Below are 13,836 nucleotides of genomic sequence, written 5' to 3'. Positions count from 1 at the left end.
ATAAAAGTAAAAAAAAAAAAAAAAAAAGAATAGACATCTCAGCAGAAGTGCATGGTGAATTGTTAGATAATCTCTTTAAAACATAGAGAAGATAGATTGCCTTGTTTTCCTGCAGTACCATTAATCATTTTATGAGATACATTTTACATCTTCTCTTCCTAGGATTTATAGTTAGTATATAAAAAGATACCTTATATTCAGTATACTTTGAACATTGCTTTGAAACCTCACCTTCCATTCACTTTTAACTATGATGATTGAGGGAATATGTCTACCTCCAAACCATGGAGCTGTCTCACTGTCAGGGCTTTACTAGCTCAAAGGCTTCACAGATGCCGTGAGTCAGAATGTACATGTAATTCAACATCTTTTTAAAGAGAAATTGAAAAGACTGAGTCTGACAGGAGATCAGCTATTCAAATAGTGGATCCCATATTGCCTCCGGGTGTCTGATAGGCAGGTGCCTTTCCTATTTCATGTAAAATTTCTGATTCTATGCTTATTTGCAGTGGTAATTTTTTTATTATGTTACAAACAGACATCTATCTTTTAAGAAAAATTGTACATGCAAAGCTCCTACTGCTGTTTGAATATTACATTCCAAATACAAGGCACTGTGACAACTGGTTGTACAGCATGGTGACTTAGAAGGAGGTTTCTCTGCTCTAGCCAAGTTTCTAATATGAAAAATAATAAGGTCTTAATGTTTATACATGTTGGTGGTGATCATGAGAAAGGAAGCTGCTTCCTGTATGAAAAGATGGGGCTGTATTCCCAGTGCAGGTTGGTCACTACAGCTCTAACTTTCCACTTCCTCATAAAGAACAACTTTGTAATTAAAGAGTGAAATGTGTTGCACCACAAGGGGACTTACTATATTAGATAGCTTAAGACATGGATGAATTTTAGAATAGGCATTTATACAAGTGCTCTTCATCCTTTTAAGATGTATGTGGCATACTTTGGCAAGCTCAGAAAATTTTTCTTGGGAAAAATAAAATTTTATTTCATGTAACAGCAAGGAATCTGATACTTTCAGTGTCACCTTCTTGGTTCTCAGTAGCTGAAGAGAAAGGACAGAAGTGGCTTCTATGCTATGCTGTATGCTCTGCAGCTAAAGTGATGATGAGCAACACCAGAGGAATTTTCTGAAGCTACAGTGTGGTATCTGGCCAAAAACGTCACCCTCAAAAATTTAAATGCTAAGTACGCAATGTAAGGTGCAGACAGGCCTGAGTGAAGAAGACCTGTGGGTGGAGACAGCAGGAAAACCAGATTGGCTAAAGCACCGAGAGCAAAGTACTAGGTCTTGTTTCACAGTGTTAACATTACAGCTAGTTTAACTTCAAGACATGAAGGCTATTTTTACAAACACATAACTTATCCATGGACTGAAATGTCAGCAGTTGTCCACTTCTTTCCTTGTACACTTGAAAAACCAAGGCAAGTCTTTGGCTAGCTTCTATGTGTTAAGATTGAAAGAGTTCTGATAAAATTAAGACAGAAAATGTGATAGAAGCAACATCAGAATTAGGTAATTCTGATATTTTGGGACAGCAAATGTGAAAACCAGTGGTGTAACTCGACTGTTGACTTGTATTCTAAGGTGAGAGGACTTTCAAGTGTCATCACTGCGACGCCACGTTTAAAAGGAAGGACACGTTAAATGTTCATGTCCAGGTGGTCCATGAAAGACACAAGAAGTACCGATGTGAGCTGTGCAATAAGGCCTTTGTTACACCTTCAGTGCTTCGAAGTCACAAGAAGGTAAACGGGGGTTTCAGCAAGGCAGACTGCATTGTGGGCATATATACTGACTATCATGTAACAATTTATATGTATTTATAACATGCTTACTGACGATGACAAATATATGATTATACTGACTATCCAAGAAATGCCTGTTTTCTCTGTGAATAAATTTGCAGCATTACAATAAATGCATTTTAAATCTCTTTAAAATGGCAAAGCTAAAGATTCCAAAGTGGTGAAAGCAAGTGGAGCCTAAAACCTCTTCACCTCACTGTGGCCAGGAGAAAGAATGGAAAATACAGGAGGAGCCTGGGCAAAACATATTCCTAAGGACAAGCCCCTAGTGACACACTTGAGTAAGGCCCCACCTCCTGCCTTTCCCCACTAATAAGGCCATCAGATTTGAGTTCATCACTGGATTGTGTCAAAGGATTCATGATCTATCTGGAAATGCCATTGCACACATCCATTGAGGTCTGTATCACTCATTCCCTAGGCAACTCCCCATCTTTGTTTCCCCTCCTTCCTCTCCTCAAAGTCCCTCCCAGCCACCTCTCCCCTCCCCACCCACTCCTCTGTTTCCCTTCAGAAAAGGGAAGGCCTCTCAGGAACTTCAACCAATGATGGCTTATCAAGTTACAGTAAGACTAGTCACCTCCCCTCATATTAAAGCCAGATGAGGCAGCCCAGCAAGGGTTCCCAAGACAGGCAAAATTGTCAGAAACAGCATCCCCTGCCCCCACCCCTGTCACTTCCTATGTTAGGAGTCCCTCAAGACACCAAGCTATTCAACTATAACGCAGAAGACCTAGATCAGAGCTAGCCAGGCTCCCCTATTTTGGGATCAGTATCTGTGAGCCCCTGTGAGCCGAAGTCTGATGATTCTGTGGGTTTTCTTGTGGTTTTCTTGACTTTTCTCCCTCCTTCAGTCCTTCCTCTGCTTCTCCCACAGGAGTCACTGAGCCCCTAAGAAACTCTTAAAACAACTAAGTGATGGTCATAACCAGCTAGCATCAGATACCACCTGCTCTTACTAATCTGGGAGCTACTATTGGAAAATATTCTCAAAGCAACCTTACAAAGAACATGTAGAGAACTGAAGAACTACTGCTTCCTGCTTATCTCTGCAGCAGTGCTCAGTTCCCAACTTTTCTCTTTGTTCCAAGTTTCAAAATCCCTGATACTTCACAGATTACTCTGACTGCTCATTCACTGGAATGATGGGTTTTGTTTTTGTTTTGTTTATGTTGGTGGAAAAATTAGTCTCCTGTTGAGTCTCTGAGGCCTTAACATATTCTATCTACTCCACCTTCTAGAGCTGTCAGCAGTTTTGCAACTTGGTTAGTTAATTGTTTATTTGGAGGCGATAGAACCCAGAGCCTCCTGCGTAGTAAGCGAGCATCCTAGCACTGGTTGCATTACCATCCTAGCACTGGGTTTTATTCCTATCCTAGCACTGGGTTGTATTCCCAGTCCTAGTATGATTTCATTAAAGCGTGTTTTTCTGGTGTTCTTTCTCTTTTTCTGATGTGATTATTTTATGCCTGCAAAATAAATATGTGGAGGGAAGAAATTCTCTGTTCAATTGAATGCTCAAGTAACACCTACTGGATTTCAAAATCAAACTAAATGTATATGCTTTCTGTTTTGTAGTAAAATCTATCCTGATATACATACCATAGGTAACAGATGACTTTCTTGAGATTAATTCTGCCCTTTAGAGTGAAATATGCACAAAGAACTTGGAAACGGATTCAAAGGAAATGTCTCTTGGCAACACTCAAGGGCAGCTCTGGCCCCATTTTGATTATGTGGTTTTGCTCCATGCATTGGTTTTATATAACTTAATCATGTTTAGTTAGACAAGGACTACATAAAGGCTTAAGCAGTAAACTGCAGAATTATTTTCAAATTAACACTAATGCATGCTTCTAAGCGGTCTTTGAACCCATGGGATTATCCATGATAAATTGTTTAAAGTCGCATTGTGACATTAAATCATTTTAATGAAACATAATCCTGGAAAATACAGATTTACTATTGTCAGAGGTAGTTAATCATCTTTACCAAAGCCTTTGTATTTATCATGAACCATTTTTATTCCTGTTTAGACACACACAGGAGAAAAAGAGAAAGTCTGCCCATATTGTGGCCAGAAATTTGCGAGCAGTGGGACCCTGAGAGTTCATATTCGGAGCCACACAGGTATGAAGAGTGACCTTGGATGAAAGACTGGAAGTCATTTTTAGGACAGAGTGCACTACTGTCCAGAGTTTCTAAACCAGTGAGCCTTCTTGGGAGGGTTGTCAAAGCCAGTTCTTTACTTGAGAATAATTTCAGTTGCACAATTTTCTCCAAAATTGAATAAAATACTAAGGTGTTAAGACCTTAATTTTCAATTGAAATGTAAGAGTGATGTACAGAATTTTGTTGGACAGAGCAAGTAGTAACAGCTTCACCTTTTATGGAGACAGAAAGCCTTCTCTTCATCCACTTGTAACTTACACCAAAGTTGCATTCTTAATTTCAAAAATGCCTGTCTTTCTGATCAAATTTTGTCAAATTTTATTTCACCTGCTATGAGGAGACTGTGATATGTCTTGATTCGTAAAGGTCCCAGACATTTTCCTTACTTTTCTTCTGCAATTTCTCTAGTGAAAGAGAATATGACCACTGGATCATGGTGAATACCTAAATATTCTTGAAAGAAACTTGACTGTAGTTTCTCTGTTGGGTATAAAAAAATTTTTATACTCGTTCTGCTTTCTAAATAATCATACACTTGTATGAATTATCTTCCTATTAAGCAAAATGCATTTAATTGAATTGTGTAGCTGATGCCTTCTGCACAGTCAAAGGCCATCATATGTGACTTAAAAAATTGTATTTCCTGCACCTGGCACAGTGACTAGAGTAATAGCTGTTTTGTGGATGAAGAAATATTAGTTTAAGTAGATCACAAATTGATGCTGTGACTTTAGGGATACATGAAGGAAAAGCACATTAGAGCATAATTTAAAAATTTTGTGGACAAAGACAAAAGACTTGCATCTAATTTAGAACCTTAGAATAGTCACTGACAACTTGTAAATGACACACATAACCAGTACCAAACCAAGCACTGTGTGTAAACATTGTGGATGCCTGAGAAGTTATGTAGAGAAAGCAAGCCTCTTAGGACAAAATTCAAGGTGGGTCAAACAATTAGAATATGGCGAAAGCTGAGGGAAGCCAAAGGAAAAGAGCAGAAGAGCCATTGGGGAACAGGTGTCATAGTCACATGCTTACAGCTCATTTGCCTCTGCACTGTACTGACTGGCCTCTGACAGCAAGGAGCATGGGTGTTCTTGGCCCTCTCTCCCTATTGTGTCACTGGGGCCATGTGGAGCTGGGCCTGGTAATGGTGAAAGCAGCTGTCTTCTCTGTGCCAGTCATTCTTAGTAGACATTGCTGTGCCACTCTGAGAAAATGTTCTAGCTTGTGTATCTGCATATATGTATCCCTGTGTTATTTGTAGATAGGAGAGCATTGAGTTTATAGGGAAAGTGAGTTATGTCTGCATATTGGAGTAATATACCTACAGTAAATAATCTCAAAGATATGCTTGTGTGACTGAATCAAGCTTGGTGTCAGGTGTTTAAAAGTAGAGACTTAGACAGTTCAGAATACATTAAGGCAGAGGTTCCAGCAAAGAAAAGATAGACCCAATCAAAGAGAACTTGAATATTCTTAATGACTCCATACTTGTGAACTTCACACAATTTCATCTGACTTTGCTTGGAGGAGGAATGAACAGCAGAGAAGCATGGATTACTAATGTTACACATTCCTTTGAATGTTTTAAGTGTTGTTTTGAATTTCATTTTTATGTAATAAGGTATCAAATATGTCATGCTCGTCCTATTGTCTAATGACATTTTATATCTATATTAATTCCCATATCAATATAATTTAATATATAATATACATATGTAAATATATAAAAATATATATAAATATAAATTTATATGTATATAATATATTACATATAAATATATAAGCAAATATATATTTATATAAGTATACATATAGATAAATATATAACATATGCATATAAATAAATATGTATAGTACATATTACATAAATAAATATATAAAGTAAATATATATAAATTAGTAAACATATAAATAAATAATATATTTCTTATTTATAAATATATTTATATAAAAAGATATATTTAAATATATAGTCAAAGAATATTCTAAAAATACTAATCATTTCACATTGGATGTAGTTTATTATATATCTGACTCTGGGCCAAATGGAGGCATAGTGCACTAATACATATATTTGTGTAGATAGATTTTTTTTTTTTAGACATATAGCGGACAAGGAAAAGTTATAGAATAAGTGTGTATTTGTACAAATAATTATGTAACTCCTTATTTGTGTGGTTATTTTCTTATCATATTTTCTGTTTAAACTCAGACCACTTTCAGAGTCCCATTTTTCAACCCTGCTTTGTCTTCTTTGAATAACAAGTTTTTTCAGAGATAACCTCCTGCAGTGGCTAGTGCAGTGTGACAGAGCTGAGGACGTCTGGCTGGTGGCTGGTGGCTGTAGCAATCTTGAGATGGGTTTCTCTTCCATATGTGAATAAACAGGATTTTTGTCCCATCATCAAAAACTAGGTATCCACTTATGCCCAAGAGCTGACACCAGGCTCACTGACTTCTGGGGCTACGTTGTGCTCAGTCAGAAGAGCAGCTGAGCTCTTACTGTTTGTGGGTTTGCTTAATTATGTTTTTCTCTGCCTTCGTTTTTATTTTCCTCTGTGAAATAATATGATTTCACTCATCTCTTTTTTATGCTGTTTTGCAATTTCTGGTTGCCTCTGAGCTTGCCAGCGGTAAAGAATCCCATGATGTTTATGGGCTGTTCAGTGAAACAGCAGCACCCCAAGTGAGATGGAGCCTGATCACAGTGGGCACCCACACAGTTCTGTGAGTGTGCTGCTTGGTTCCTGGGCACACACTGGGCATACAATGAGCACACACTGCTGTCTCAATACCTTTTGCTTGACAGTTCTGGAGGGCCCTAGGGAGTGCTTGATTCTCTCTACAGCTGTTGACTTCATTAGCAATTTAAGCAATGTGCCTTATTAGAAAATGTAAAAATATTTATTTTGCTGAAAACGCCATAGGAAGTTCATTCCAGGTTGAGATGCTTTTATAGAAAATAACTATGTTTTCCAACCATAAGCCATTGGTGAGAATGAAGACATTGTCTGACTTGACTGTCTGGTTTCTGAGGAGACAGCTACATTTTCATATCTGTTTCTTCATTCATCCTATGATGTGTAGTTGGGGGTTGCAGAATATGCAGCAATCCTACAGATTTAATAGTCTTGATAAAATAATTTGGGATTTTATTGGATACTGGACTGAAAACCAAGAAGCAGACTTTGAGAAAAGGATTGCTGTCGTGTGCAATCTGAAATTATATCAGTGACCCTTTTCTGTCTGTCACTTTAAAATCCATCAGTCTGTGTTGTGTTTGGCATGAACCTTTCACCCATGAAGGATTCTGTAACAGGATGCACAGGTCATTTGGGAACCGTTTTTTGAGTCCTGCAGATCTCCACATTTGTTAATGCCATCCAGAGCTCATTAGCCTACCCATCCAGAAGTCCCTTTTGCTTGCTGTTTCCCTTCTGAAATTTTGTAAGAAATATTGCTTGCTACACTGTTATTTCTGACTCCTTTCCTTCCTTGTATATTAAAAAATATTCTCCAGATAGCCATTTTCAATGTCCACTCTTTGTGGTCAGTCGTTTTGCTTCATATAAGCAGAATGTTCCATGAAAAAACCCTGGAAGCTTAGGTCTAGGAAGCAGGGGCTTCTGAGACCACTACCACACGCCTTGCTAGAGCTCCCCATCCAGCTCCCGTATGAAACAGATGATCCTCAACAGTTAGGTTTAGGTTTAATACGATCAATCATTTTGTATTTCACGAAATATATTCCCAAGTGGAAACAGCATTTATTTTTAGTGTGTCTAGCTGTGGTGAGTGTAGTGGCTGGTGTAGAGTTTGCGACCACTGCTCAGATCTATGTCACTAAATCTGGAGTTTTCCCATGGCAACTTTCCACCATTCATTAAATGTCAACATGGTCAAAAGGAAGATCATGAAATAGCTTCATAAGGACAGTGTTCCTGACCTATGAAATGGTCTGAGAGATCCCTGGGAACATACAGGTCCCCAGTTTGGCATTTTGAGAACAGAAACTTTAGACAGCTATTCTAGCTCATGTAATATTGTAAGGGAGAGAGAGAGAGAGAGAGAGAGAGAGAGATAGAGAGAGAGAGAGAGAGAGAGAGAGAGAGAGAGAGGGAGGGGGATGGGGAGGGAGGGAGGGAGGAAGAGAGAGAGGTGGGGGCAGAATTGAAGAGGTCTGCAAATGAGGACCCAGCCAACAAGGGCCATTCTATATAATAGACCATTTCACAAGCCAGGTTAATATTGCTTCCACCAACTGCTCTTTCTTGGCAATAAATTTTTTACCCTTTACTGTTCCTGAAACATGCTAATGTTAATAGGGAACCAGATGCCCATTTCCGGATGTAGTCAACTATAGGGGCAGAAACAGGAAGTAGTGGCTCTTCCTGACATGGAAATCTGTGTCACACGTTTCTCAGGGATGCTGATTTTAGACTTTTTATTTATCCCACTAACCATCCTTCTGTTTACCCAGGAGTCCAGCCTGAGCTGAGCCCAGACTGTCATTTAAGACATTGTGGACTGCCATTTGGGGAGCCCACTTTGGCCTAACAGTTATCATAAGCATTGTCTTGAAAATTCTCTTGTCATACTGGCACCAAAATTAAGATGCCTTTTCCAAAGTCTAATGAGTTTTATTCATTAAATATTAGGTAACAAATCTTATTGAATGATATCTTATGTCTTATATTATCACTTTATTTGGTTTCTGTTTCTTTATAGCAGTTTACAAGAATTTGCAAGAAAGAAAGAAAGAAAGAAAGAAAGAAAGAAAGAAAGAAAGAAAGGAAGAAAGAAAAGCTAAAGAAAGAATTTTCAAGCTTGTATCATTTCTTCCAATTTTATCAAAATCTGAAATTTGGTATATGTTAGGATTCTCCATAAGCATCTTTGTTGAGTGCTCATAAAGAATCAGTTTGATATCATACTGAGCATAATTAAAATTTCTCTGTGTTAACTTTAACAAAATGCATTTTAAATGGCTATATTCGTGATTAAGATTTTTAAATAAATGTTTAGATAATTCAGTTAAAAAAACGTGGTTTGAATACTGATTCTTCCTTGATATTAAATCATGGAAACCTCCAAAATACTTTCAAAACGTAGTTTGTTTAGGAGTCTGTAAGTTCTTGCCACCTTAAAATCATGTCTAACTGATATCTTATTTATGCTTGAGAACACTCCTTGACAATGTGAAAGAAAACAAAAACAAACAAAACCTCAGGAATATTTATTGAGTAAACATAGGAACCGTCTTTGTTCAGAGATATGCCAAGAGTTAGGGAGAAGCACTGAGCTCTCTGTTCTCATCAAGCCCGTCTCCTGTATCCACACCCTTTGCTCTCCCCATCAGTATCCTTCCATTACTTCATCCTGTAGTTGGTGGGAAACTGACTCTAGAACAATGACAGAGCACATGGTTTAAGATCCAGCTCACCACTCACCGGTGTCCACTGGATACAGGTTAAGGACAGGAGGAGAAAATATTTGGCCAACCATTCCCAAACTTACTGTGACTGATTCTGGCTAGGACTGCTTAGTTTAGAGGGTTTTTTCTTTTATGTTTGTTGTTTTTCTTATTACAAGAATGGTAGAGAATATTGATACTCACATGTGTTCCATCTACGTTACTGCTATTCTTGAACTTAGTATACATTTAATTTGGTGGTGTTTTCTTCTTAGTATATCAGTCGTTTGAAAATAGTGATCTTATCTGGAAATGTGTAGGTCTGCAGTCTGTCACCTGTGGCCAAACAACTCCATGTGTGAAAAGCCTTTCCCATTTTGAAATTAGTTATAATGTCTTATTTAATATCTGGTTCATATCCAGAGTGTGGGTCATCAAGGTAGGAGACCTCAAATTCAATTTAATTGCTTGTCTGTGGCCCTTTAACAAGCTGTCATCCCTTTAAATCTTTATCTCCACTGAAAAACTGGGCAATAAGGCCTCAGTAGTGTGGTGTTGTTTTAAGAACAGCTGCAGATGCATGTGAAGCTTGTCGTGTAGTACAGCATGATCAGGCAGTGTCATGGTGATGTGTTTTGTTTAATATTTCTGCAGGCATTTACTCACAGGAGCTCCAACTCAATGGTACTCTGTTGGGCCCTCCATTCCCACATCATCTTCCTTATTTAGCCATACACAGTCACTGAAGACACAGAGAATGGATAGGCTACAGACTCGGTTTGCTATCAAATGGGTGTTGGCCTGGGGTGGTTGAAGGGGCCTACTCACTGTAAGAGAAGTCAAGCAGTTAACTCTGTGTTTGGTGATCATGCGGTTTCCTATGAGGGGACCATAGAGATGATACTCTGCAGGTCAGCAGGAATGCTGGAGCTCTTTCTCCACTGAGTTTCTCAGGGTCCATGAGAGCTGACGCTCATTCAGCAAGGGAACCCACACACTGTGACATAAATTCCATTAGCTCATAAATTAGAAAAGTGATTGTAGGAGTTTCTTTTGTTTTTTTAAAGCTTTAGGTCAGGAGGTTAATTAGGTGCCTAGAGTGAACTTTCTGTGTTAACAGATCTGCTCCTTGATTGTGTGCACACTGTTACTTGAAGGTGGTAATAAATCACTGTCTTCAGAAGTACTTTTTTTTTGTAAATACCTGTAATCAGTTTAGAATTAAAGGATTGTTGTTGTCTTGTAGTTGGATTATACCTGGTATTTGGCCACTGTTTTTCTTTCTTCCTTAATACTTTTCTAAAGAAATTAATTCATTGTGTTTAAAATGTTTGCTCAAATATTATAAAACTAGTAGCTATATGTAATTATAGATGATATAAGGCAATAATGAACAAATTACAAACACATGAAACTTAAATTGTCTTTCATGTCTTTGTAGGTAGTAAATGATTTTATCTGCTGAGAAGGATTTTATTCAGCTTTCGTTTTCTAAGTGATTCTTTATTGACTTGGGCCCAGTCAGAGATTGACTACATTTTTATTTCATCAATAATGTCTTTATCTATATCTTCACAGGAAATCTTTTAAAGACACTAAGTTTAAAAAATTACTTATATGTGTGTGTGTGTGTGTGTGCATGTGGGTGTGGGTGTGTATCTATGTCTGTCTGTAACTGAGTGTATGCCTATATGTGGTCAAGTATACATGTCTGTGCTTTCACAGAAGTCAGAAGAGAGTTCCAGGATTCTCAGAGCTGGAGTTAGAGAATGTATAAGCTGTCAGCTTATTATTTAGTCATTGAGAAGCGAACTACAGTTCTCATGCTTATGTAATAAGTGCTCTTAGGCACTGAGATGTCTCTCTAACTCCAAGACCCTAATTTTTAAGGTCTACGTAATAATACTTATTAAGTCAAGATTTACCACAGGTTAGAAAAAGAGACACAAAGAGAATAATGGAGTGACCTTTGTCTGGATATAGTCTCATGAATTATGACCAAGTAAGTTAGTAATAGTTACAGAGACTCAGGTGGGTCATCTACAGTAGTCTACCAATCATGTAAGTTGTATTTCTATCATCTTTCCTTCCTCTTCCCTCCCTTTCTTCATGCTGGGATCCTGAAAACTAGCACTATCTTAGGTCACAATGTTTGATCAGCCCTGTTACAGAGCTTCATGTATTTTGCATCATTTGATAATATCAGTACCATGCCAGTATTTCATCTACTTTGCTAACATCACTTTTTGTTTGAGTGACAATGGTTGTCCTAGCGTTTCATGTGTGTCGTATACATTCCACTGAACTACACACCCCAGTGCTCTCTTTTCATGGCAGTAGAGAAGCCAATTCCTTTGATGCTTTCTCTGCTGTTCTTCCAATCATCCCTCAAGAACACTTCCGCATATCGTTTTCTGCAGTTCCTGTACTCTGCTTCAGGGTTTGGGAAGGTGTTAGAGCTTATCCAGACTCATAGGAGAAGTGAATTCTGGGGTTTTACTCTTCCAAAGTTATATTCCTTGCTGGTACTATTTGTAAAAGTTCCTCTGTGTGTAGGCACCTAAGATATAACTACTTATTTGCTCTATAACTGCTGTGGTGCTCATCAAAACCATTTTAAAGAAAACTTGTTGAAATTTTTCAAAATGGAAAGCTACTAGGTCAAAAGATTAATGATTTTCATGCCAAAAGCTGATTTCTAGAAATAAAACCAAATCAGTAACCAGTGACACTACTCTACATTCATTGCCCCTCACTGTAACCATGTGGAACTTTGACAACTCAGAACATTTCAGACTTTGGCACTTGCTGTGCAGATCTCTGCTGTTGTGAAGCAGTCCCTGAGCTTCTTGCCAGGACTGTGTAAGACATCTTGCCCCCTCCAATCCAGTCACAATGAAGGGACCGTTTATATAGAAGCTTGGAGAGATACAGAGCACGCTGTATGTAAAGTCATGTCTCCTCCATACCTAATTATAGTTAACCTCATTCATTAGCTCCTTTCCTTCTCCTCTCCCTCCTCCTCCTCCTCCTCCTCTCCCTCCTCCTCCTCCCCCTACCCCTCCTCCTCCTCCACCTTTTCCTCTTCCTTTTTTGTCTTCCATTCCCTACCTGCTTTTAATGCTGTTGTTGGTTTTGTAAGTCAGTCACTTTGAAGTTTTGTTCCATCTCTTTACTATTAATACTTCGGAGTGGAAAGTTAGTGAGTACACACATCTTTCTTCTCCCTATTTTCCAGTGAATCCCACTTGCTTCATTAACAAGAAGGATTCAGCTTCTATGAGATTCTGTAGTTTAAAACACATCTTCTAAGGAAGAAAGTGCAGGAATTTTGATTTGTTTTGTTTATGACAAAGATCTGTTTGTCTTCATTCATGTAGCACACGTCTTTTCTTTGCTGAAGGTCATATTTGGCTTTAACATTTTATTGCTTACTTTAGTAATAGTATCTTTGTGACCATCCAAGGAGAAAATGTCACAGGACCTTGCTGTCTTTCCTTCAGATGTGTCCATTGACTTGTTAGATTCAGCATCTTAGCAGATTTGATTAGTGGGGGCATTCTAAGATTAACAAGGCGGGGCTCAGCAAAGTCAGTAGGCTTTCATGACTCTTGGGCTGCAGAATGAAAAAGATTCAGTTCACAGGAAGGTGCCAAGAATGAACTCCAGCAGCTCCAACTTGTCAGGGTAGCATTTCATCTCCTAGCTCTGCTCTTCTAATTTATTAGATATTCCATAAATTTAACAGATTAAATGCTAGAGTTGAAAAAAATGATTGGGTAGTGCTTTCAAAATGTGTGTGTGTGTGTGTGTGTGTGTGTAGGCTTTGACACTCAGTAAGAATGATTCACTGTGTATTTTATAACCATTTTCTTTGTCTTCAAAAGTAAACTGATCCTATGTGTTGATCCTTGTGAAAGGAAGATGAAGTAAAGTTCTATTGAGCTGTGATGTAGCACTCAGATTCCAAACTCACCCATGTGGAACCATCTCTGGGTGTTTTTGTTTTTTTTCTCTAGAACTTTTCATAACCTTGAAAGGTTCATTTTTCACATAGAAAGTATTTCTATCTCCAAAAACTTTAAAAGAAAATCCAAACAAAAGGTAAAACTGTGTGGCCCAAGAATATTTCTGTCTTTCTTCACTTAATATTTCAACTCTACTTCAGTTTTTTTTCATTATTTTAGGTTGGATTTTCTTTGTGTGTTCACTTATCATCTTCTTAAATGTTTATGAGTTATGAAATTTGGCACAGATTTTTCCTTTTAGCTATACTAAGTGACCAACTACAGAATTTGAAATCATTAAAATGAACTTCTGGAAATGATTTAATCTTGCCTTATTAAAAAATCTCTTCAAATCTGTATGTCTACACTATATATTAAGCTTTTCGCTGTTTATTAAAACCTAGGAAT

The 13,836-nt window shown here is 37.9% G+C and overlaps 1 protein-coding gene across 1 annotated transcript in view; it reads left to right on the top strand.

Moving 5' to 3' along the window:
* Prdm5 (PR/SET domain 5) overlaps positions 1–13,836 on the top strand; it is a 156,978-nt gene that overhangs the window by 108,378 nt on the left and 34,764 nt on the right. Inside the window, exons 11-12 of the mRNA XM_028782470.1 lie at positions 1,607–1,767; positions 3,864–3,957. Coding sequence (XP_028638303.1) covers positions 1,607–1,767; positions 3,864–3,957 — 255 coding nt within the window. The remainder of the gene's footprint in view (positions 1–1,606; positions 1,768–3,863; positions 3,958–13,836) is intronic.

This window comes from Grammomys surdaster, unplaced genomic scaffold, assembly GCF_004785775.1.
Source record: "Grammomys surdaster isolate TR1022 unplaced genomic scaffold, NIH_TR_1.0 752, whole genome shotgun sequence".
Classification (NCBI taxonomy): Eukaryota; Metazoa; Chordata; class Mammalia; order Rodentia; family Muridae; genus Grammomys; species Grammomys surdaster.
This window is presented reverse-complemented; position numbering and strand designations above follow the sequence as displayed.